Source organism: Tympanuchus pallidicinctus, unplaced genomic scaffold (assembly GCF_026119805.1).
Source record: "Tympanuchus pallidicinctus isolate F22 unplaced genomic scaffold, pur_lepc_1.0 scaffold1, whole genome shotgun sequence".
In the NCBI taxonomy this organism is placed as follows: domain Eukaryota; kingdom Metazoa; phylum Chordata; class Aves; order Galliformes; family Phasianidae; genus Tympanuchus; species Tympanuchus pallidicinctus.
This window is the reverse complement of record NW_026294618.1, coordinates 70,311,667-70,338,888: the sequence shown is the minus strand read 5'-3', so window position 1 is coordinate 70,338,888 and position 27,222 is coordinate 70,311,667. Positions and strand designations below refer to the sequence as shown.

The following is a 27,222-nucleotide window of genomic DNA, read 5'->3' as shown; positions in this document are numbered from 1 at the left end:
CCCCCCCTCGCCAAAAAAGAGGAAAACAACAAGAAAAAATATTGTCTACCATTGCAGATTTATACTAGTGTAAAATTGTTCTGCCATCTGAATCCCTTGCTGCTTTTTTTAATTGTTGTTTTTTTTTTAACTCAAGAGGATCACATGAAGTTTCAAACCTAGCTACTATTAGACTTCCCTGAATAAAACGGCTGAGAAAGTAGTTCTGCACATCAGGGGGAAGCTCACACCTTTACTTACCTCTAGGACTAAATAGCAAAAAAAAAAAAAAAAAAAAAAAAAAAAAAAAAAAACCAACAACATCCAGGCAGTGACTGCTTTCAGAATTTATTGTTTAAAAAATAATAATTAAAAAAAAAAAAGTAATAATAGGAAGAAAATAAAGCACCCACCACATATTGCTTTATGTGGAAACAATGGAAAAATGTGACAGAAATATATTTACCCGTTCCTGTCCATGTATCAGATGATCCGTGCTACTCAGGACATGCTCATGGGAAAAATATTGGCACTATCACAGCATATGGAAGTGAAAATAAAAAACATGCAGTATTTTCAATTGCAGTTGGGAGGCCTATTTCCTGGAGTCTAAAGATCATGTTGTTTTATCTGTTTTCCTTTAGCATAACGTACATTATCAGACTTCCATAACTTCAGACACCGGCAGAAAGCCCTGATTTTTTGCCAGCGGTGACATACCCACCTCAAAGATAAACCTGGAAGTCAGAATGTCTGCCTTATTTCTGTTTGCAATTTCCTTTCCATAGGAACATGCACATGATATAGTTCCTGCTAACAGATATTTAAAGCTTTGCTGGCCCTTTCTATACTTGTACCAGCTCAGCCCCACTGGAGGTCCTCAGGGCAGCACAAACACCAGAGAACAGACTTCCAGCACAAAGCCTCATTGGTTTTGTTCAAGAAGCTCTTGCCTTAACCAATTTGTGTGTGTTAAGCATACTTGGCAGGTCTTTCTTCTGCTTTTGTCTACAAAAAATGGCAGATTCTGCATTAAAACATGTTACCAAAATTTAAACCATTAAGTTCCACATTTTTAAATGATTTCCTAACTCATATCAAAATATCTAAAGAATCTGTGTAACCAAAACAGAGCTCAATTTTAACCGAGTCCCAGAATGATGAGTACACAGTAACACATGCCTGGTGCAATTAGCCTCATTACCAACTGGAGAAAAGCTGACTTAGCTTCAGTTTCAAGACCACCTCAACTTCAAGTCAAAGGTCGAACTTTCACACATGTAGGTGTGCTATTTTAGATACAATGTGAAGATAGAACCCAAACAGTCAGAAAACAAAGCTCAGCAAAAACCTACGGATAATGCTGAACAACCAGTACCTGACCATTTTTTTCCACTGCTAATTAGTGATAAGAGCAACCACACCTGTTCAAGGTGACTGGCACCACTGACAGTCACTGGTGCAAAACGCAGTGGAACATCTGGTTGTTCTGAAAGAGGATACAATGGAGCAATACAGGAAATTCCATGCCGAGAGGACAAAGTCAAACATTTGTTCTCTTGCACACCATAAAAAAGTATTTTTGGTTACAAATCACTATTGCAAACAATCTTGTCGTAGATAAAACTAAAAATGTCTCTACCTAAAAAGCGTTGAGGGTCAAAAACCTAAAAATCACAACTAACAAGATTTCTCCGTGCAAGTCCTCTCCCTTTCTGGGCTGTGACAGTCTCCTTATTTTAAGAAAGGCCTTCCTCTTGGTCAATCAATTCTGTTTTGGTGGAGAACACATCAGCCAACATGTGCTTTGGGATTTCAGAGCCCCGTACTTTTAATGTGTAGCAGGCATTCTCTACTTTTGCCAGACTCTGTTTCAAAGTGTACAGTTTCTTGGATACTTCGTAAGGTCCAGTGTTGCCAATGAAAGTAAAACCGTCATAAATCTGACGTAAGAACTGGCTCAGTTCAAAAGGTGTGTCGATGTCACCATTGCCAACGCTGCTGATGCACAGTCGCATCAGCTCTCCAGTTAGATCAGCCACTCCCAGCAGGTAATCTACAGGTGTCACCTTCAGGCTCCAAGTGTGTGGCTGTTTATCCTGGGAACTGGAGGTCTGAGGACAGAATAGAGCAAAGTTCCTTTCAGAGGATTATGGAAAAAGACAGTCTAAAATGGTTCAAATGCACACTAATTTACCTAATGCACTGTAAAGCAATAGGAATTACAAACATTCTAGTGCATGCCACTTCCACAGTCTGATTTCAGAAGTACTATTTACTAATCCTTCCTCCAGCGTGCTGTAAGACATAAAAGTATCCATTCCATTGAGATGTGACTTCCTCTCTGAAAAGCATGATGAACATACCAAACATACCATGCTTCTACAATTTTTACATGCAAATAGAACAAACATTTTTTTGTATGAACATTTATTTGCATCTGCCTTTTTTTTTTTTTTTGGGCTTGCAAACTTCAGCCTAATGGATTTAAATTTTGGTTGAATGGTCTTGTCCAAAGATACACAAATCCAAACATTCAAGAAACAATAAGAGAGTCTGCATTATAAAAACAAATCACATCATTCTGTAATAATATCTTGAATTTCAAAATGCTTTCTAGAAGAAGCTGACAAGTGGATTCCTCTCAGATCTGTTTTTTATATCAATTGAATTCATCAAAATATCTAAATAAATATTCATGAAAAAAATTACCACAAGTGACAAATTTGCTCTCCAAGCTACAATACTTTTGATTTCCGAAATATTGGTGATATTGGAGACAGCACAGGTTTGCTTCTATCCCCTTGTTCCCACAAGGGAACACCCATCCAAACATCACCAATCTGGTCAGGTGTGCACGCAGACATCAATAACTTTGCAAATAGGGAAAAGAAGCATGCCATTGTAGGTAAGAAAAAGAGAAATTAAGCTGAAAACCTGGCTTCTTTACAAATATCTTACTAAAAGAATGAGGAAGGAAAAAAAAAAAGTGCTGTAGAACAGAATCTCTTCAACAGAAGTAGTCTCTAAAGCACTAATGCTGTGTATTACTGTACATTGCATGTGCACTACATGACCATTTCTATACTTTACCACAGACAGCCTCTGAGCCCCATCTACAAAGTGTTCCCAGTTTACTGTGGTCATTGGCAGCAGTGTCTGTGCAAATAATTGTGTAGGGCAGGGTAAAGGTATGGCCACATAAAGAAACAGCAGATACCACATGAGGTGTAAGGTAAAGGAGTAAATGAGTTTGTGCCCTGAAAACATAAAGAGCAACTCTAGGAATGCTACAAATTACCAAGCTAAAACACATAATGAATACTAACAGAAGCTAATCAGAGTGCCTGCCCTGATTAGCTTAGTATGAGGTAGGAAGATTTCATTTTGTCTCAAATTCATTAGTCTCCTCCAACTTTTGCTATACCACTATACACTGGTGGATGTTACAGATACAAACACAGACATTAAAAATCCCTTTTCCATATCTGCTTCCCGGTATTTTACAATCCCAAATCCTTCTCCCTGCCAGGAGGTGTTCATTTTGCCCTAAAGGGGATGTGAAGTGAATAAACTTGAAGCCTACTGACCTAGTTTAATACGTCTCAGAATAAAAAGCACGTTTTGAATGACTGAGTCAAAGCCCACATGTATATCTAATACCATTCCATTAACTGAACTTATTTAATCAAATGCCAAAAGTATGACTAAGCTCAGTCGTTGCATTACCATTCCAGAAAGATATGTCATATGAGAAGAGAAAAACTTTTACCATGTTTGTTGTTTCTTCTCTGTCTTCTGCTGTAAATATTAGTTGTTTGTTGATCTCTTCAACACTAATTAAAGATCGGGTTTTGATAAAATACTGAAATGAAACAGCTTCAATATATTCTTGAAGTCCTGAAAAAAAACCAACCAAACCACAAAATTATTAAGCAAATGATTCAAACTTTAGATCAATGACCCATGACCCATGCTTGCTTTTTTTTTTTTTTAGAAAATTTGTATGTGAAACTATTTTAAGATTACTTGCAGAAAGTGAAATCCAGAAATAACACTGAAAAGCTATTTAACATAGCACACTTCTGACATATGAGACTAAAAGAACAGCAGATCAACATTTTTGAGTTTTTACTACAAGTGCATTTTTTATTCAGATCCTTCAGTATATCAGTAGAAAGTATAGTGCTACTCACTCCCAGAAACATATCAAGAAGTTGTTCCCCATAACGAAGCTGCTAAAGCGTTGCATTTATATTACACGAGGTCACAGACACGGGGCACAACACAAAAAAAAGACTGCAGATAAATCAAAAACAAGGCAGATGGTCCACAAAATACAGGTAATGTTTCCTTTAAATCTGTTGTTAGCAACAGAAAATGTCTGTTTAAAACTTCATTTCCCATTTCTTTGTTTTGTAGGAATTAGTGAATAGGCTCCTTAAAAGACAGGCTAGGTGAAATACATGTTCAGGACAAAGCACATTTTCTTACAAACAAATCCAGACCAAAAACTATTATTGTTATAATTACAATAAGCCAGACAAGACTGCAATGTTTGGCAAGATGAATACAATGAAGGACAGCCCTATCGTCAAGAACTTACACTCTGAAAATAAGGCATGCAGGAAGAACAAAAGGTGTGCCAGCAAGGAAATAAAAGATAGGATAACAAATACAGCTTGTTCCAGATTTATATGCCATCTGCAGCCACCTGTCACAATTACCTCTCACTATCAACTCAGCAGATGGCAATTTTCTGTATGCGTTAGCAACAAAAGTGAGATCAAAAATACAGCTTGAATGTTGAGACGGTGATTCATAGGTTCTGTTAATTTTTCCTTATATGTAGAGGAGAAATCTGGGGGAAGCATGTGGGATTTCAGCACAAATCTGAAATTGGCTCTGATGGTGGAAAAATAAAAAGCAGAAATGAATCTGGAGCAAACAGCCACGGTAGGATTAAGCTAAAAAGTTTTAAAGACAATAACAATACGTGTGTATCTGACCATGGGGCAGAGAGAGAGCCAACAGAGGAAGTTAAAGGAACATACTGTAACATGATCGATCTTAGCAGAAGGACTGAACAATTCTAAGGGGATGGTTTCACTTTGAGAGAAGCTCAGAGGTGACACTGCTGTAACACGCTGAAAAGGGCCATGAATAGACAACAGCTTTGCCAATATGTCAAGTGAAAAAAAATGGAGGTACCCAAGGTAACTAGCAGCAGAATCCTGTTTCCATTGGAATAATTTTAGAAACTCCAACTGACCACTCTAGGGCCAGAATCTCAGCCCACAAGAGATATCTAGGAAGCAAAGAATTTAGGCTTCATTTGGATCAAAGAGAAAGTCTAAATCAATAACAAGGGAACACAGCCTTGAGTAACAGAGGAAAGCCGAACGATCCCCAGAAAACTAGAGGAGACCACAAGAGAAAATGCTTTTCATGTTACAATCAAAAAAGCTTAACGAATGACCTGCATTTCTTCCTTCGAAATATGAATTTGCAAAGTGAGTGAGGGCAATTGAGAAAGGCATTTCAGTTTGCATCCTTCATGCTCCTACCCAGCAGTAGCTTGAAAAGTAGAATAAGATCCAGCAACCAGAGCCACACTCATTTCTCGTACACAGGGAACTGCAAGGCCAATTAAATGCAATAGCTTCATCAACTGAGTTCGGGTGAAGCATTCTGGGCAGAAGTCACAGAGGAATAATAAAGGAAAACTACTTGGGATTTTCCAAAACTAGTAACTTCAGAAGTTGCAGAGAGGAAGACTTATTCAATTGCTTCTTCTCCTGATTTACTCTGCTGATATAACACAACCAGTAATTCATTATGACATTTTGGCTTTTCCTATTGATAAGCTGTAAGTTACCCAATACCACAGCACTTAATATGACAACATCTGTGAGAATCTCCTATCTATGGAGATATCTGATAGACTTATCAGTTATGGAAAATCAACGTGGCACTTACCCAAGTTCTCAAAGTGATCAAATCAGCTCTCAAACCTTCCAATATACAGGTTTCTTGATCAATCTTAACTCCCCAGCTTCAACTCATTTCACTTTAACTCCTCCACACACATTTTCCAGGGTGTTTGGTTCCTCCTTTCATTTCTATATCTATATGTATTTATTTTCCTTTCTCTCTCTCCATACACACACACAAATACATGCACATTTTTACCTCCTCCTTTCCAATCCACACTGACTTGTTCCACTATTTTCCTCCCTTCTCTTTAACACCACTATGTGAATATAGTACACACATTCTGGTTTGTTATTTCACCTTGCACAGTTTGGGAATCTACCTCACAGTATTGACAAGTAAGGTTACAAAACGTTATGTGACACTGTTAGCATCACAAATAGACTGGTAGCAACTCCTCTGCAAAAATATTTATATTTTAAGTCCTTCCAAAAGTAGCTGCAACATAACCTCTTAGCGACCCAAGACCTTGAAAGAAGGCGTTTTTATATGCAGGTAGAAGAATGTTTGAATATGTTATGTTTTAGCTTCATGGAAGGACATCCGCTATGTTCAGCAAATAATCCCCAAGGTGAAAAGCTCCATCCCATTTCACTACACTATCCAACAGTACCTTTCCCCTCATGCTTTTATTTTGGATTTATTCCAAAACTTGATTATTTACAGATTGAGCTGCCAGTAATAGTTTGTAAAACTGTTTTTATGCATGTTTTTTCTTAGAACACACATAGGAAACTGCAAATAAAAGCATGGCGTTACTTCCACTAGCATGTCTTAAAATTAGAAAGGTGAAACTACAGAAAGTTAAACATTTTGATATCTTATTATATTTATTCTGTATAAATAGCTTGTACTAGTGATAGGCTACCGTCACACATATAATATCTTCCTTCTATATTTTGAAAATATATTTTTTGCATACAAACTGGAAAGTTACACAGAGGTATCTTCTCAGCACACATCTATTGAGAAGGAAATTTCATGCCTAAAAGTTTGTACAATTTTTTTCCAGTTGAATCATCTGATAATATTCATCTGCATATACAGACTCTGAGAAGTAAGAGTTAAGCAATTTCTCTAAAGCAATGAAAAAAAACAACAAACAAAACTAATATCGTATTAGCAAGGAATCGGGTCTCTTCAAACTCTCAGCTCATTGTAGCACTCTCTCCAAGAAAAAAATGACCATGTAAGAGGAAGGAAAAGATGTTTCTATTTTAACAATGGGTAACAGTCCCTTAATTAGAGGAGTCAGATTAAGGTAAATACAATCTAATTCTACCTAAGATGTACATGCATGCATGTACTGAAATGACAGATCAAAGAAGGGGAAAGTGTCTCTTAACATTTAATTTACTGGATTTTTTCATTTAAGTATCTGTTCAACACTTAAAAATGGGTTAAAATGGGTTCCATGCATCTCAGGTCTTGAAGTTATAAACACCAACACTAGCTGTCAGTTTCCTGAATGATGTTGGTCCCTATTTCTTCTCAAGTTATCTTCCTTCTCTTCCTTCATCCTCTTGCTTTCCTCCCTACCTGCATCTTTTTGCTCACACAGACAGCCTCTGTTACCTTCCCAGCTCCTCCTCTAAACCATGAAGCAGGAATCACAAACCAACAGCAGTCACCAAAAGAGCTGTCTGAAAACATACACAGTTGCAGCAGTTTTCTACCAGCATCACCGGTGCAGAACATTATTTTTAGGGCAAGTCACATGAAGCTACCCAATTGTGAATTCATCATCAAATCAAAGCAACACAACCTTATCACACTTAGGCTAGTGAGTGACCCTCTCTTAAAAATAGGAAGAAAGAAAAAAAAAAAAAAGTCAAATTGTTGTGGAAAATCCAAACTGCGAAAAAAAAACAAAGATAACTGGAGAGCTTCTGTCAGTGAACTCTGCAGAACCCAAGGAAGATGGTAGAATGAGAAGAACCCACTTCTACAAGCCTGCTGATCAATGAGAACTGGTAAAATAACTACATGGACCAAGTACACCAACTGAAACAAGTGCAAGCAATAAATTTAAATGCATCCATAAACAAATGACAATTAGAAAATAATCATACCTCATCATTGCCATCCTATTAAGACGAAACTGACAACTCACACCTCACCCATTTCAATTTGTCCACAGATGGCAGCAACAATTCCTAGATTCACACTTCTTTCTGTCCAGAAATGGTAAAAACTGAAGTAATTAAAACTGAGGCTATGAAACAATCCAACAGCTTCTTAGTTGATTGTGAGTACGAAATCAAAGGTTAATTTTCTAACAGCTTACAGAAAGATTCTAAAGACAGCTGTAAAACCAGCTATACTCAGACATACTCACCACCTGGATATTGCTGTAAAAAAGGCTTCATATTACTCCTGAAGAGCAGGTTTTGAACAATGGGGATAACTACCACATACAACTAAAAGCACATGAATTTGGAAAAAAAAAAAAATCTGCTATTTCTATTCACTGAGTAATACGTTCATGGAGCCAGGTATGTATGTCATGCAGAGCTATACACAGCTTTTGAATTTTAAAGGGAACTGAGGAAGAGAAAAACACAGCCAAGTCCATTTCCAGATAAACTGCTCCATTTTAACAATTCAGTTTTGAAATCACTTTGACAGTCAGTGCAAGCTCATATAGGAATATTTGTCAGAGAAAGATACTGTATGCATTCTATCACTAATCAGTTCAAGGTAGCAACTGAAACCAGAACATATATTGCATCTAGCAACGATTTATCTAAGCTGGTTTACGATCAAATCAATAATTAAATTGGTGAAAATTTCTCTTACTAAATCCCAAATGCTTTATTGATTAGTCAATTGCTATGTGACACATCCATGACCATCCTGCAGCTCTGCTCCTTCCCAGCTGCATGTGTAAGTGATAAATTTCAGATGCTGAGACGTTAGCATTGTTTGCACTTAGTCTAAAGCTGCATACACACCACAGCTGGGGGAAAGGTAAACCAGAGGTTTGCCTGTGTTCCTCAAAACTAAAGAAACAAACACAGGCTTCCTACTTAATAGGCATAAGTGCCCATGACAGTTAAATTATTTCTCAGACACAAAAACTCCACAGAGAATTGCAGAGAGTTTTATTCTCTCATTGTAGAGATCAATTTAATTGACCTTATGTTATTAATTTTAGAAACAAGTGTACAAATAGACAATGGTTTTCTTGCAGGAGACACTGTGGAAAATAAGTTCACAACCAGTTATTTCATCCCCCCTTGAAGATCTGAGGGATGTACCAAGGTTACTTGCTGAATTCAGCACAGTTACTATACTGATATTTCACCTTCCTTGGAAGAACCTAGAAAATAGGCATGAGCTAGAAATAGTCTAAGAGTAGTAAAATATAACAGTGAGTTTCAAACAAGCAGTTTACTTACTGGAAATCAGTTTTATAGTTTGTTGGCACTCTTGGCTGTGCAAGAACAAAGAAATGCACAAAGTAAGAAAACAGAAATTAACAAAATTGTATCTGATAAACATTGGCTTCTACACTGCAAATTCCATTAATTTTTCAGTATAATCAGGAAACTTTGATTCCATTTCTGGCGTTTTACCTCTCACCCACAACAGCAAAGAGATGAACTTAATTCTTTAGCTACATCCTGTTCCTGTGTTATTATGTTTTCCCACCATCTTGCAGAAATCTGATTGCTTCCTCCACGGATAGCTTTCCTTTCAAGTTTTAGGTGTATTGAAATTTTTTCCTGGGTGAGATGATTACAATTCATGATACCCTTCCTTAAGCAGTAAAAAGCTTTTCCTCTGTATGTCACCTACTTTATTACAGTTTTTAAACTGTAAGACCAAAAAAAAAAAGTTCTTATTCAGAGGTACATCATTGTTCTTGAGCCTAGCTTTGTTTTACAAATACATATATAGGAAAAGGTAGCACAGTTTGCTTTATCCACTCCAACAGTGCAATTTACTGCAGCACACTAAGAATTCTGAAGTGCCTTCAGATGGCATAAGGTAGGAGACAGAAATAAGCTACATTATAACATTCTCTCAGAGCATAAATAGCATCTGCACAAGATAAATCCACTGCGTCAATGCTGAACTTTTACACAGAATTTCCCGCATCAACATCAGAGAAGCAGTCACAGGGCAGTAGTTTTGACAAGGTGCTGACATTTTACAGCCTCATCATCTAATCCCATTCAGAGCAAGTGCAGACATGATAAAGAGCTAATGAGCTCCTCTGTGCAACCCACTCCATTCACTGTTACTGCTAATACTGACACACAGCAAACAGAAAGGTCAGCCAACAGCTTTCCAGTTACATCTGTTATCATCACTCTCCACTGTATTAGCAAAGAAGCCCCAAAAGAAACATGGGTTCCTCATTGCATAAGGAGCTACGCGCGCCTATCAGCTGCAAAGATAATGCCACACCTATACTTGTCCCTAGCAAAATCTTGACCTCACTGTAAAGACACCAACACGTACCTTAAGTGATCGCTCTTAACAGATTGCTTAACAGCCTTACAATTCTCACACATGATCCCACCTCATACTGTTAAGGGACAAAAACTGGGCAAGACTTGCTTCCACCAGTTAGAGATTTCACTTAATAAGCCATGTTAGAAAGGTGCTCCATTCCTTCCCACCCAATGCCAACCTGCCACGAACTCAAAGCTCCCCTCTGCAATATATGTTTTGCATTTATGCAGTGCACATGCAGGTCATACTTGGAATATTTACATAAATCCTAAAATGTTCAGAGCATACTCTGTCTTTAGAGTTTATACAGCTTTTTCCTGTCCTTTGCTGATATTTTGCAGTAATATTTTGGAGTTTTTCATAAATAATATAATACTACATAAATAAAATCCTGAAAAGTTTATTCCCTTCACTTCATACGTTCATAACCTCTTTCTCAGCCCTTTTCTTGCACAGCATCTTTCAAGAATTTTAAAGAAACAGTACACATTTCCTCACAGGATATATAAGGTATACACTGCAAAGTGGGGCAAAGAGCAGGAATTCTATATTACAAATAGTAAAGCTTTAAAAATATCAACAAAGCCGAACATCCTAACATAACAAATGAAGAGCTCCACATTAAAAAAAGACTTCATTATTTCAGTATCTCTTTGTTTGCTTGTTTAATCATCCCCTGGGACAATCTGTACTGTTAAGAAACGTGTAGAAAACAGTCATCAGTTTTTGTTGTTGTTCAATTAGTGCTATACTCAGTGTTTGAGCTCATGCAAGTGTCCTTTGGGGAAACGTCCTGCGTGCCATTAGCACTAATCTTAATGAGGGAAAGCATGAAACTCCTTTAGTGCTCTGCCAGAATTGTTTTATCTTCGAGTCAAAAGAACAACTGTTTGGAGTAACCCCAAAAAAAGCATTTAACAATTACAAGTGGAAAACAATATTCCCAAGCATTATACTCATAGCACTGTTCTATTTATAGGTGAACAGTTATTATACTGAATAAAATATGTATTAGGCAGCTTTATGATGCAGACAGTTGTGACTCCTTAACTGAGGCTGCGACGGCAGTTTCCATTACGAGCCCAGTTTTGATCCCTTTTACTCAGAGAGACATAGGGTGGGGAACAGGAGGATGTTTCATGTTTGGTTTCAAGACAAAGGAGAATATTTTTAGGAAGTTTGAGGTTAATTGGACATGCTGCTTTTGAGATATGGGACACAGGCGTTTCTTTATTCTTTTTGGAAGAAAAAAACCACACTTTAACTGCAATGTTTTTGCTCATGAGAACACTTTCAACAAATTCTCCAGAAATTCTTCAGAACACAAAATCAGACTTGAATACTAAGAGAAAGTCAAGACTTACAGCTTCAGGAAATACCTAAACAATCTAGCACTTTTCCTAATTATGTTTATTCTCAGAAAGGCATGCAAACTTTTCCACTGCGAAAAAAAGCAAGGCAACAATTAAAAATCACTAGACTTAAAAACAAAACCAAAAGCAACATTCTTAACTCTTATCAGTGTTTTCCCTTACAATTACAGTATTTCATAAACAGTGTGGTCAGGTCGGACAAAGCATTCCCTCTCACAGTTGTTCTTATCCTAATTGTTCCTTCTTTCCTCGTGCTTCTAGGTTTTCTATCTCAGCTTCATGATCCTGACAGCAAGCATCTTCATATCTGTCACTTTGATCCCAGTGTCAGCTGCATCAAAATCTACAAGTCTTTAAGCAACTCTTTTTTCCATCCCAATGACTAACTGAAGAGTGGAGGATTCAACAAACAAGGTGAGAGGAATGTTTGTGCTACAAGTTCGCCTTTCATACTTGGCATAGACATGAGCTCATATAATCAATGCCTAAACACAATCTCTGTCTTCCCAGTGACACACTCCTATATTCTAGCATGCTCCCTTACAAAACATGCATAGCAGGCACCAGCAAACACAAACTCTGCCTACTGAGGGAAGAGCCAAAATTTAAGTACTGACTTTTTTTTTTTTTTACATGGGCAGATCATGACAGGACAAGGAGAAATGGTTTAAAAGTAAAAAGAGGGGAGATTTAGATCATGTATTAGAGGAAGATTTTTACTCAGAGGGCAGTGAAGCCTTGGCACGTGCTACCCAGATTAGCTGGGGATGCCTCATCCCTAAACGTGCTCAAGGCCAGACTGGATGGGCAGCCTGAACTGATGAGTGGCAACACTGCCCACAGCATGGGGTTGGAACTAAGGTCTAACATGGAACTAAGGTTGGAACTAACATCAAGGTCCTTTCCCCCCAAGCCATTCTATAATTCAATAAACCATGCAGGTGACCTGCAGAAACAGAATGAAGGTCACTGTACTTCAGTTGGATTTTATACAATATATATTTTATAATGAGGAAAGAACTACCTAATTGCAGAAACAACTGGGAGCTCCCTGGGCTAGGCAGTATTATACAACTGAGGAGATTCCAGACTTGCTATTGATTCATGGACATCTAAAGAGCAAACAAAGGTGAAAGCACAACCATTTCCATTTCTAACCCAAACAGTCCAAGTCCAGTCAATAACAACCTACAAGGAAAAGTCCAATGGAAGGGCTGCATTTTTATATCTTCTGCATTAGTCCACAAAACTGCTAAATTTCAGGCATTTGTATGCATACCTGATCAAAAGAAAACATAGACAGCAAAGCCTGCTTCTACTCTTCTATTCCTATTCCTATTAAAGATCAATTCTCTTTAATTGTCTTAAGACTACTAAGATTTTTTGTAATTCTACTACAGTCTCACTTCACTGCAAGCCACATGCAAGTGTTGGGGATATACTGCATATATAAAAGCTTTGCAGCTGTGGAGGCACTGAGTCATCATACATACACAGCAGGCAACTAATTTCCTCTACTACAGGTCTATATTCAGCCTGTTCTACAGTGGACGGACATGTGTTTGTTATTTTAAAAGTCTAGTATTTAAAACAGCAAAGATAAGTTTGAGAAATGTTGAACTGCAGCTGACAGGGTATTTCCAGTTGCTTTGTGAAGAGCTTATTCTGGTCCATTTTGATATTAAAAGGTATCTTTATGCAAGTCACAGATCAGCAAAGGCGAATTAGCGTAACTAACTGTATATGAGTGCTTATCAAACAACGCAAACCTGAACAGAAACTTGTTAAGCTAGTAATAACAACCTGAAAATAAATAAACTAAGTTTACCTATCTTTTACATAAAACTCTAATTATTCAGGTTGGCAAGGAAGCATTTATTTAAAAACTAAAATCTACTTTCTGTAAAAACAGAAGTAGGTATGTCTCCCTGAATTCACCCACGCTAAGCCCCATACTAAGAAACCAGGAGGAACTGGTGTAAAGCAACCAACAGGTGGTAGCTGGTTACCCTGTAATAACTGCCCATGTGGCAAAGCTGATAGCTTGCAGCATGAGGTCTCACAAAGATTCGCACACCTCAAGCAATGCTGTTATATAGATAGCAAAGAAAATATGAACTTCACAGGTTATTCAGACAATGTTTACAGGTCTTAAGGAAGCTTTAAAAAGCCTTAATTCATAAAACTGAATGAATGGACTGGATTCTCAGCATTTATAAACAGAACTTAAAATGAAAATCCAAACACTTGGAACAATTACTGTTCACAGTTCAAGGTCATCTGCAGTGACAGTGTTTTGAACCACTTTTTTCATTGCCTTGTTAAAATACTAAGTGACAGAGAGCAGCAAGATTCACACAGGTTGTAAATGGCTCTCCTAAAAGTAGCTGTTCACATTTGAATTGAATAACCAAATGCAGCACCACAAGCAAGCTGTGGAATTGAATTAGAACCACTGAAAATTGGTACTGTAAGTTAAGAGACATTTCACTCTTAGATGACCTTAAGCTCACACACACAAGTAAAAGTTTACCTGTGCTCTGTTTGTCTTGTAAATTACATCTCTTCACAGACTTATTTATCAACAGTTTATAAAAGTAAAATACTTTCTAAAAATTAAATCTGGGCAGCTCTCCCCTGAAATCCCCTGAAGTCACTGAAGAATTCTTGCCTAAACAAGTAAAGATGCACAGGAATATATATATAAAATAGGTAAATGCAAGATACTTCTAGAGCATGACCAAGATAGGAAAGAAGCAGTTACAGATACTACTTATATTTTGCCATAAACAAGGCAAAAGAATTTTAGGTAACAATCAAATTCCATAGCAAAAAAAAAGTCAAGCAAGAGTGATGAAAGCACTGGTACATACTGTCACCAGGATGGCAGTAAAAATTGCTATTTTACAGAGAAGAGCAGAAAAAGATGTAACTGAAACATACAAAGTGCACATTACAAGTCTTTATAAGAAAGAAAATGCTCATCTAGGGATTTTAATTTATGAACTTTATGAATTCACAAAGGTACTATTTCACAAGCTAGTCATTCCTTCTTCCTCCCTGAGGTTACAACCTTTTCAACTCGGGTAAATGTATGTATGTATGCAGCACATACTCCTCCCAGTCAAAGACAACTGACCAGTACATTCATTAGAATCACTCCCAACTTCAGTGTAGGTCAGGGTACAAAGTTTTCCAGTTTCAGCAAATCCTTGTTTAACAGCAGTGCTAACAAGACTGTGTGATACTCTGAGTATCAGAGCTAACTCAGCTAACCACAAAGATAACTCTGAGTCCTGCTTTATAATCACAGAAATGAGCTACATTCAAACCTGCTGCATGAAGAGGAACCACTGCTAGGCAAGAAATCAAGTTCAGTGCAAAATAGCACACTTTGTGTATCTTAAAATAATTTACCTGGAGATATAGCTCTGTGAAACTGATACATGTCTTCACCTATCAGCTCTTGTGCAACCTGCTTAATCTTCCGTCTGACACCATCTAACTTGACTTCTGATTCATTTAGTACTTCTTCACCATTGGGAGCACTGAAATGAAACAGCAGCTTTCAGAATACGAGCAGACACTTAAAAAAAATGTTACAGGTTTTCTATTACTAATACACGTTCATAGACTTCAAGGAAGAAAATAAAGCAGACATTGGAATCAGAAATGGTTTAACTTTCATTGACACTTATTGTAGACTCTGAAAGAGAGACTATGCAGAACCAGCTAGTCAAATGCTCTGGTAGCACGACATTTATTCCAGGTAATAATTTTAACAATTAATTAATAATTTTAAACAACTGCTTGAGTAAGAACAAATGCTTCATTAGAGTATTCTGAGAAACAAGCAGTATTTGCAGAAGTTCATTAAAAAAATATATCACTATTCTGCAACATGTTACAGAACACACGTGAAGTATACACATTTTTAGAAAGTAATTATGAACTGTGTTGTGAAAGAACAGCTGAAATACCTGATTAACAAACAATATATATTTGGCATATAAGATTTAGTTTAAAACCATTCCTCCTCCAACCTCAAACTATCAACGTAGTATATTAATAGGTTTATTGGCTATGTGGAGACCACAGATAGACTGGTCTGAAGAAAACATTTAAAAGCAAACAGACTTCAGAAAGTAAAGCCATAATAATGGCTAAAACCAAAGGACTGGGAAATCAAAATATAGCACAGAAAGCTTCCACTCTCACAATAACACACGTATCTTAAAAACAGGAATCTAAAATTCAGAATAAATGAGTGTCTCATTATTGTTCTTTCCTCTTCCAGTTGCCAGCACATCTAGCCCCTGCAGTGGGAACAGCTATTCACAGTCAAGGTTGAGGCAGTTACTAGAATTATCGCAGTAGCTCCTCACAGAAGACCAAGTTAAAAAGAGGGCAATTTCCTAATCCCTATTTATAACTGTTACTACTATGGCAACTATAAATAGATACTACCACAACAGATGTGCACAGGTAAGAAAGAAAAAAATAAATCTGGGAGAAGGAACAGGGAGAGCTGTTTATAGCAGTTACATGTAGGACGAATAAATATTTTATTCAGCTGGATACACAAAGCTCTAAATTTTCCCATTCTTTTCCTGCTTCGTTTCTGGCTTCCAGTGATTGCTTGAAGGCTTTGGAGGACACAAAACATACAGAAGTTCAAAACTTCACAGACAAGTCTCTTAGATTGAAGAATGCAGTGAACAACCCAGGCTACCCACACTTTTTGCACTGATCACTGAGGATGAGGTTACAAGAACCCAAAAGGGGAAGTAACAGCAGAGGTGACTAATGTGAAGGAAGGCTGCATGCTCCTCTCTCCCAGCTTGCTGAAAGCTGAAAAGCTCTCATCTGCTGTTACACTCTACTTTGAACCTGTTTAACATTCCAATAAAACCAACTAAAAAACCTGAGCCAGCATCTATTAATTCTCTAACTGGTGCATGCAATCAGCTGCTAAAGAATGTTTATGAGAAATTAATCTTGCTCAACAAAAGATCTCAGCTGTGAATCACAAACAAAAGACAGTTTATAGGTTTCCACAAACACTTTAGCTCTCGGTGTGACTCACCTGATATACCTGTGGAGTAGAAATATCGTTCTTTTGCTTTCGATTGTTATATCACGACTGAGCTTCACAAGCCGTTCATACTTATCATGCCTGGTGTCGAGCTCCAGCTGAAATGCTGCAGAGGCAGTGTTTACAGAAATAAGCATGATTATCACAGTATACAGCGTAAGGGAAAAGCTCAGATCCTGCGCCACAGTAACAGCTGTGGGTCCCTGTCCCCATCAGCCTTTCCCCAGTGTGGGCAGTGCTCCTGCACGGCACATAGCTGTGGAGACCACCATTGCCCCCTGCCTGCCACAGCTACTGCGCAACCCTGCAGCTCAACGCTGAGCAAAGGCACAGAAGAACTTCTGAACAAAATACAGCAGGTCTTATGGTGCAGGTATGCACCAGGCAGGGACTCACAAGTATGCAGGAACCCAGGTCCCATTTTTGGCTCTTCAAAAACCGCACATATTTCTGAAAAGCCTCCTTGAGGGATCAACCTGTATATTTAGACAGCTACGTATCTATGAAACCTCAGTCTTGAGCAGCAAAATTCATCATTAATATAATTTTTTGTTTAGTAAGTCAGGTTTAAATACACATCAACCCTGATACTGTTTTAAGCAGCCCAAACCATACACTTAAAAATGAACAGAATACTAAAAAGAAAGGTTCTATTTTACATCAAAACTAGAATTGAGCAAAAGTATTTTAATATCCCTAAGAACTAAAAATAGAAAAGTGAGGCCAATTATTTAAAATAAATATTTAAAATATTTAAAATCTTATTTAAAATAAGATTTCTGACTTACTGACATAAATTTTCTCTGCCTAACGAGAAAGAAGATTAAGAGAGGATGCATATGTAATTTTCTTAGTGAAAACTGTGAACAAATGTTTCACATACAACATTAACATTTTATACACCATTAGTCCACTAAATAAACTATTAATAGATACTTAGAAGTGTTTAAGTACATTTCCTGCATAACTATCTGAGGCATTAAAGGATCCACGCAAGAAGATGGTGAAAGCAAGCTAAGAGGTCTCTCTCTTTTTTTTTTTTTAATAGAGTATCTAACAAGTGAATATCTCTCAGAAAAGTGTAGCAGTTTACAAAGTTTAGATGAAGCTAAAAATTCCCATTGCCTTGAGAAAAAATATGGTTTGTTTTTTGGTTTTTTTTTTTTGTTCTTCTGAAACATGAGCACAAATGCCCCTGCTGAGCTCCAAGTCTTTCATACGCATGACTGGTCTGTCTCCACCAAATTATTTGAGTTGAGTCCACCAGTGAATTACCAACAAGAAATACTTCATAACTCTGTGGAACACAAACACTACAACCCTGAAAAGTCAGGATGAACTGCATCCCTTACTCTGTTCTGAAATTTATCAAACGCTACTGATTGGATCTCATGAGAAAGGAGGGAAATAAGGGATGTTTTGAATTCAAATTAGCAGCATCCTCAAGAAAAATCCTGATACATTTGAGAGTGAAAAATTAAACTTGAAAGTACAATTGCACTACTCAATTTAGAGTACAAGTGTATAGACATTATTCAAGATAAAAGTGCCGGGGTCAAAGTTAATAATCTGCCAAGCTGACTCATACAGCTGCTTTAACATGTGGTTAAAGACACCAAGGAAATTATATGGTGCTCAAGGCATCATCTCTAACAGTCATCCAGCTTTTATTTCTTCATCTTCTTTAGGAAAAAAAATAATAATAATACAGGAAGCAGGGAAAATTTTACACTGAGATCAGATCTGTGCCCTGTATCACATTCCCTTCCTTCATCTGTTAATGTTCCTCATTTCTGAAGACCACCTTTTGCTTGTCAGGGCTTACCTAATGAGAGAGTTTGAGAGAATCAAACTGAATTGACTAACTAACATTTGAGTCTGACGTAAATACTCTGAAAACAGTTTTGCTTGAGGGCAGTTCACACCTGCTTATTTGGGGAAAAACAACAACAAAACTGAAATATAAGCTGTTCTTAAAAAAGGCAATCAAAGTGTCTCCATAACGGCCTACTGCAGTTTGTTAAACTCAGATTCTCAGAAAGCACACGTATAAGCAGATACCAATTCATAAATCCACGCATCCAGATTTCCATTTAAGAAACTTGGTCATCCATGCACCACCATAACTATGGTCAGCAGTTGGGAACCTTCTCAGCCTCCCCAAAGGCAGCCACGTCCTTTTGTCACAACAGCCAAGATTTTGCATCTGTGCAATTCATGCATTTCCCTGCTACCAAAGGGCCCAGTGCCTGTTGGAATGCTGCAGTTTAATTAGCATCAGGTTCAGCAGGGTGGGAAAGGGGAACAGGACGCAAGATGAAAAAGGGAGCAGGTCACACGCCAGGTGCAGCCATGCCAAACCCTTCTCTCAGGCCTTGATTGTATAAACAGCAAAACAGCATCTTCTAAATGTCGAAAGCACAAGTTACACTAGTTTCAAATCTCTCCCCCTGAGAAAGTTGGCTTATTCCATCACTAAATACATCATTCCTAGCAAATTCCGCAATGCACACTTTTAATAATCTGGCTTTCCAAATTCTTTCTTACATTTAAAAGATGTCATCAAAGGAGAAGAAGGATTAACATTCTCTTTTTCCTCTCTTCTTTGACCATGTGGAAAATTATCGTGCTTTCGTTTTCTGAAGCCACCTGATCCTATTAATAAAAAACAAACACACACAAACAAAAATATTTAAAAAATAAACTAGTTTTGCCAGAACATGCCTAATGTCAGAACACTGTCTTCAGAGGATTTATGGCTCCATTGATATTTTGCATGATAGAATGAAGTAACTTTTATTAGCAGCTGCTGTCATCTCTACAATACCACACTATTTGTTCCACCACATTCCTAGTGAATAATGGGACAACTTTTACCAATTCTAATGGATGACCAGAGTAGGATCCCAAGTACTTTTGTCATAAGCTGTTCATATTCTTTTATGTTTCCTTTCCATAAAGGAATAACTGCATGGAAATTATTGCGTTAAAAAGGACCTACAGCATTCGACAATGTTTTGTTGTGTTTTTTTTTTAATTATTTTTTTTTTAATATCCAACTTGACAGAAAATATTTAAACTCCTACCAGTAGTAGTTTATTGTACAATAATTACCAAATCACAGAATGCTCAGGTTGGAAAAGACCTTAAGATCATCAAGTCAAACCGCAATCAAACCTAATCATAACACCCTAACTCTCACAACCCTCTGCTATATCATGTCCTTGAGCACACCTAAACAGTTCTTAACACATCCAGGGATGGTGACTCAACCACCTCCCTGGGGAGCCTATTCCAGTGCTTAACAACTCTTTCAGTAAAGAAGTTTTTCCTGATATACAACCTAACCCTCCCCTGGTGCACCTTGAGGCCATTTCTCCTCATCTTGTCAACAGTGAGAAGAAACCCACCCCGCTCTGAGTGCAATCACCTTACAGGTATTTGAAGACAATTTGAAGACACTTATAGTTTCCTCTCAGCCTTCTTCTCCTAAGTGACCATAATTTTTGTCATTGGTCTTCGGTAATAAAAAAAAGTACTCAAGGCATAAATTAGGCAGACTGCCACTATTCATCTATCTAGATTTACCTCCTGTGGTGCAGCACCTTAGGTCCTTACACTCCGCTCATTTAAAGGCTTCTTTTTACCCTGCAAAAGCTGTTTCCTTCAACTGCCATTACTAGCTCCTGTCTTAGTGTCCCTTTTCAAACCATTACTCAAAACCCCTCTCTTCTGGATTGCCTTTTACTGTCAACTTGCACTTGGTCCTGTTCCTTCCTTCAGTCTCTCCTTCACCAAGGAGAGAATCATTCACATTGTAACCACTTCTCTTTGTTATCTCCTCCTCGTGACAGCTGCAAGCTTTGTGTTCCGAGCAGAGGCCAATATTTGGCACATTTGCATACTAGCAAACCTTTCTGAACACGTGTAGTTCTCTTAATTTCCTTAAAAGACAAACAAAAGGAAGCTACTTAGAAGTTACAGAAGAACACTGGATTTTAAAATGCTTCCGTTTGTTTATTATCCCAAACTCGAACCAGAAGTGGGCGTTGTTACTTTCTAAAAGAGGAAACTGAACATCATTTTTCCCTTCTTTTCTGTTAGGACGTGGGTTCAGGGCTTTGTTTTCCCTGTAGCACTGAGCACGTTACAAACACAAGCCCTTGAAGCAGCGCATTCAGTTCGCTGCCTTGCACCAGACGTTAGGAACATCAAAATAATTCACAGGAAAATAAATAAAAGGATAGATAGATAGATAGATAGATAAGACAGACCAGGTCCTCCTGAAGCAGGGGCAAAAAATCAGAGAGAAATAGAGAGAGATGAGGGGCCGCTGCATAAACAGCAATGTGAATTTCAGAAAACGACAGGAAAATAGATGAGAAAAGCAAAGGAAGGCCACGCTATCTGCTTTCTGGTAGGAGGAGGCTCTGTCTGAGCAGCACACAGGCTGACGGCGAGATCTGACAGACACTTCCTAACACTTTACAGGCCCAATAACAAATTCAGGTTTTGCTGCGTGTTTTTTAACAGCAGGGACGGGAACTGCAAGAGCTAGCACAGGCCCGGCCGAGGGAACAGCTGGGGCACCACACAGCCCAGCCGAGCCGGTCCTCTCCCCCCGTCCACCCTCCTCATGCCTCTCCCGCTGCCCCGTTCCCCGCCGGCTTCGAGAGCTCCGCCGGCCCGCGGGAGGCAGCGGCAGGCGGCGCACCGTCACCTTCCTTGCCGCTCATCTCGCTGCAGCCGCCGAGCCAGGCGTCCCCAAGTAGAATCGCTTCCCCCCCCCAACAACGCCTCCAGGGCCCCACGGCACTGCGCTGAGGTGCCCGACAGCCTGCCTGACGGCAAGACCCGCCGTGCCGCAGTCTCTCGGCCCGTCGGCCACGGGAACGGAGGCGCGGAGCAGAGCCGTGGGGAGACGGTGGACGATACCGGGCTCGGTGACCTCAAACTAGGAGCAGAGCTCGGGCCCCGCCGTGGTTTTGAGCAGGCTCTCCTCGGGACGGCCGCGCTGAGGTCCCGCCGGGGGCTTCCCCAGCGCGGAGCAGGGCGGGCCGCGTGGTGTTGCTGGCCGGCGGAGTTGGGCTGTGTGGTTGGGGCGAGTTCGGGGTGACGGGCAGGTGCTCGTCCGGCTGCCCCGCTATGGCTGCCCGCACTCGCGGCTCTACGTGCCCAAAACCAGAAGGCGAAAGGAATCTGTGGCTCGCGGGTTGCCAGCCGCATTGTCCCGCTGCCAGGTGCCCGGTCCTGCTCGCGGCTGCTGCCTGCCTGTGAAACGACCCATCCGAGCACGCCGGCGGAGCGCTCGCAGCCTTTGTGTATGGGCCTGCGTTTGTGTGTGCTTCTCCTTCTTCCACACCCTTAATAATTTTTAACTTGTTGATCAATTGGTCCAGTGTGACAGAGGGGAAGCGTTTCCAAGAGCGATTATAAACGTCGTGGCCACGGGAAAAGGTTCGGGTGGAATTCGCACTACACCGGGATCCGAGCTGTCCTGGATAGCAGATGCAAACGCGTCTAAGTCCACAAGGCTGAGCCCGGGGACACTGACCCTGGCCCAGCCCTGTGCGTGACGACAAACACGTACATCTGTTGGCAGCTTGAATGCCAGGTGAATGTGTCAACTGATTCAGGACGTTAGCGGCCAAAAAACAATCACAAAAACGACAACTAAGGAAAAACAAACAAACAAAAAACCACCTTACTAGAATGGGAATCTGTAAGCTACAGAGCAAGATGACCGTCAGAGGTGCTGAGAACACTGCAAGTGAACTAATAGCTCTTGTTTGTAGTATAAAGTTCATTGCAGAAGGTAGCTTCTGTCCTAACACTGAAGAAAGTGTCCTGTTGGCAGAGGTACTCCTATGCAAAGATCCAAATTACAGCAGCAGAAGGGTGACACATTACCTAATTCAGATAGTACGTGAATAAAGCTTTGACAACAGCTCTAAGCAGTCTTCAGGCAGCCAGGCAGAATCACCAAACCCTCATACTGCCAAATACCTAGAATATATGACTGTCATGCAGCATTCAAAAGTATTCAAAGGCATAAAGCCTCTCTCCTATTTCCTAATTTAAGAAAACAGATGTTAATCACATTTGAAGGCCAGAGTACAGAGGGAATCCCAGCAGAACTTCCTCAGGCCCAACCCATGGATTGGGATGCACAACAGCTTTGATAGCTGTGCTCCCAGCTGCACAGGAGCTTCCAGCCTTGAGAGCAGCAGAATCAGAACACGGAATGATTTCTGTCAGCGTTAACCCTGCACACATTTGTTCTCAGCCTTTGATTTTAGAAGACATAGAAAACTGCTTTTAGAAACAATTACTCCTTTTTTTTTTTTTTTTTTAACTTTTTTTTTTTTTTTTTCCTCCAACAGTGTTATTTCTGTGTTCTCAGCAGCCATTTGGACAAAAAGCAGAGCATTTTTGGTTATGCTGCTGTCTCGGGATAGCGGAAAGAGTAATGATGTTCACATGCTTCCCAGCAGTGGAAAGTTTCCAACTGACTGTGGGAGATGGAGGTGTCAGCTTCCACTGAGATTCAACAACACTCTGCACTTGCCCAGAGATATTCAGCAGCTCTTGGCATCCCTCAGCAATAAGAACTGATTTCTCCTGAGACAGTCTCTTTAAGTGTGGCAGTGTTACTCTTCTTTAGAAACAGGTTGTTATTTGTAAAATCTTTCCCTTTCTTTCTGCTGATTGTGAGACCCCTCTGACTCCTTCTAGTGAAGAAAGAATAGCAACATTCCGGGGGAGAACATAGTAAAAGAAGGTGTGGGGGTTTAGAGTAGGGCAAGAAAAAAACACCAAACAACCTCACAACAAAGTTTTCTCAGAGTCTAAAGCTGCATCGAGAGACTGCATAATATAGATTTGAAGACAAGGCTGGCAATAACTTTCATGTGGAAAAAATGAGTTTTAAGACTCAGGGTCATAAGGAAAGAGCAAGACTGAGTGGACTTCATATGATCTTTGTCCTTCTGAGTGGGCAAACCAACTGAATATGTAACCACTACAGGACTGACAAACTTCATTCATTTTATTGCTGAGATCTGCTACTCTCAGTAGGGACCCATATTAATAACACTCCTACAGGATACTGCTGCAGCATTGTCCGCAGAGGCCACCTTGAAATGATGCTAAAAGGAAAGAATGAATCTTTCCTCTAGAAAAGCTCAAGCCTGGTACCAACTCAGCTGAGCACTGTGATGGGCAGATACAGCTGGACAGGAGCAGTGTGATACATCCAGCTCAAAACCATGTTAGTGAAGCCTCTTCAATGCCTGCAGCCTTAAGGGAGGGAACTGTACAGAAGTAAGGTTTGAGTGCTCTGGTGAAGCCATGAGATCACCATATCTTCACACCCTCAAGCAATTCGATGTAACTCTTTGGAAACTTTAAAATCCTGAGTTCCACGTTTAAGTGCAACGTATACAACATCCTCTTCGTGGACACCATATGGCTTACATAACATCAGGGAGAAAGGCTCTACTTGCGACACCTTCCCACGCTGAAATAACTAGCCTGAGAATGTCTCTTTAAGTCAGCTAACTGACACAGTAGCAATATGGGTTGTTAGAGCTGGAATTATCTCTGAGTATCCTATTGTTTTCTTTTTTATTTCATGACACAGTGTACTCATAGAACAAAGTTGTGAGGTTGCCTTGGAGATGGAGAGCCTAACTATAAGGCTATCTGTCATACTGAACTATTTGCATTAGGCGAACTAGCTGTGAATACTTTCAACAAACAATTGAGTGAAGTGACAAAAAGCTTATGAAACCGTCACAGGGGAGTTGCATAAACCGGGGTCAGATGTTCAGTTTGAGACTGTTACGGGACTTTTGCAGCTGGCTGATGAGAGGAAATGGGAGGTCATCTGGTTTGTAGTTGTTATAACAACAACCTGTTGCGTTTCTCAGGCTGCAAAGATGTCCATTTTCTTTTGGCAGGATGGATCAAGAGGATGATTTCCTCTTTCCACGAATAATGTTTGAAAATCACTAATGTTTTTCAGATAGTTGAATTTGGGAATTCTCTTGGAAGCAGCAAAATCCTGCCAAGTGCAAATATACCATGGCGCAGCCTCTGAGTGAATCAGCAGGAGATTTTGGTTATGTTCCACATATTTAGCTGATATGTTAATGTGTGTGGCAGAGGAGGACTGAGAGAACCTACAGGTTTGCTGCAATGTTCAGCTGAAACAAAAAAAAACAAAACAAAACAAAAAAAAAAAAAAAAAGAGACCCAACTGCGTATTGTCTTTACTTCCAATGTTTAGTTTATACCTTCCCAGGGAAAACTGGCAAATGACAGGCTATGAATAATGTACCCATAGGGAAAATTTGTTTCTAAACACAAATAGTGTCTGGCTTATGTCTGGGTGGGTGTGCTGGCAATTTCATAACAATTTCATTCTACTGAGGCAACCACATAAAAGAATTGCTTTGGAGGAATTCAAGGTGAGAATATCTTTATTCTGTGTCTACATCACCAACACCCTTTGTGCAGTAGAAGTGCAGAGATGAACATTTGTCCCCCATCCAGAGATTAACAATTCGTCGCCTCCCAGAGAGGAGCCCACGTTCCTCTCTGAGCATGAGCTCCCTGCAAAATACAACTAGGGCAATGCAGTCCTTTTCACTTCTAGCTGCTTCAGTTAGGGAAAAGTTGACCCAGCTCAGTGGGTCTCTAGGTGAGATAGTGACAGTACAGTGTCATCATAGTGACAGGACACAGAAAAAGGGTGGGCTTAAGCAGAAGTATGTTGTAGTTTAGAAGACGATGCTACTGGAACTGCGAACAAGGGAAAAGCAAACATTTGCCTTCAGCTGTGAGTGTCACAAAATGGAGGTCACCAAAGCAAGGAAGTCTGAAAGTGCAGTCCTCAATAGAAAAGGCAAGTCTAATCACATCATAGCAGAATTTGCATACTGTTTTTGCACATATCTAGGTCTCTGTGGCAGGTACCCACAGCAATTGACATCTTGTAATATAGCTATCAGAACCAACAGAATTTTATATGGTGAATGGCTGTTATTTATAAGCAGGGTAATCACATTTATCACTCCCTTTCTTTCCCTTCTCTCCCCACTTTTTCAGCATTGTGAAAGGAACATTTGCCCATCAGCACTGTCACCAGGATGTGGTGACACCTGCTATAGGACAGGAAAGCCTCCTGTTGTCATTGTGATGAGAAGGTTTGCCCACCAGCACTATGAAAGTCCAGGCACTGGGTCACGCAGGTTGTACACATGGTGGTACCATGGAACACAGAAGCATAATGGCACACAAGATACTACCATATAATCAAGCAGCTGCTGCTTGATGGCAAAACCCCATGATCCTCCAGCAGTCAGGGACATCTCCACCATCACCACCTTCCTCCAAGGACTGAGTACCTCATGCTTTTATGTGTGTTCCAAGTCTAGATCGTGATTATTTTACCATGCATTAATTATTTAGAAATCAACTCAATCTGCAGAGGATTCCTGTGACTAAAAGTTCTAGGTGACTAAAAATTCTTGAGAAAACTAATAGATTGAAGTTGGATATTAGGAAATACTTCTCCAAAAGAGTGGTCAGGCACTGGAATGGGCTGCCCAAGGAGGTGGTGGAGTCACCAGCCCTGGAGATGTTCAAGGAACATTTAGATTTTGTACTGAGGGACATAGTTTAGAGGGAAATATTGGTGATAGGTGGATGGCTGGACTGGATGATCTTAGAGATTTTTTCCAACCTTGGTGATTCTATAATTCTATAACTAGAAGGGCATGCTAATTACCAAAAATTCTCTGTAACAATAAGCTATTCTGACTGCTAAAAATTCTTGATAACGGTAAGCTATGCTGCTTTTAGATAGATAGATACATAGATACATAGATACATAGATAATAAAGCTCTAAATACAAGCACAACCCTTGTGGCCAGTCCTTATCCTATGCAGAACCCATTTTACCTACAAAAACTCTTCACACAGCATTGGGTGAAACACTCTGATCTGAACAATACCCATCCTGAGAAGTTTGTGATGCTCTTCAGAACTCAATACCCATTGGAAAAACAGTGCCAAACACATTTTTTTCCTTCACTCTCTTGGTTGTCTCTAATGCTGGAGGTTTGAAGTAATGGTTCTTAGCCAAAGAGCTAATCTGATCTGCTATTAACTCTATATGAAAGAGGCTGGGAATGGTGTTTGTGTCTGCATGTGAGAGAGGCAAAATATTATATTACATATGGAAAACCCTCATTCGTGCTGATGTAAATCAGAAATAATTCTGTCTAAATTGGGTACCACTGAGATGACTA

General features: G+C 39.5%; 1 protein-coding gene across 3 annotated transcripts; it reads right to left on the bottom strand.

Annotated features, from left to right (window-relative positions):
• Window positions 1-307: 307 nt before the first annotated feature.
• Window positions 308-21,690, bottom strand: TSNAX (translin associated factor X). Of its 3 annotated transcripts, none has more exons than XM_052684541.1 (6): window positions 21,620-21,690; window positions 19,453-19,560; window positions 16,897-17,011; window positions 15,228-15,358; window positions 3,752-3,879; window positions 308-2,093 (listed from the first exon to the last, which is right to left on the bottom strand). In XM_052684541.1, the coding sequence occupies exons 1-6, from the start codon at window positions 21,639-21,641 to the stop codon at window positions 1,719-1,721; spliced, it is 879 nt and encodes a 292-aa protein (XP_052540501.1). In that variant the 5' UTR covers window positions 21,642-21,690; the 3' UTR covers window positions 308-1,718. The 3 variants fall into 3 exon arrangements, with proteins under 3 accessions (XP_052540501.1, XP_052540509.1, XP_052540513.1); XM_052684549.1 differs by having other exon boundaries at window positions 21,626-21,690; XM_052684553.1 differs by lacking the exon at window positions 21,620-21,690 and adding an exon at window positions 20,494-21,537.
• Between the last annotated feature and the right edge of the window lie 5,532 nt (window positions 21,691-27,222).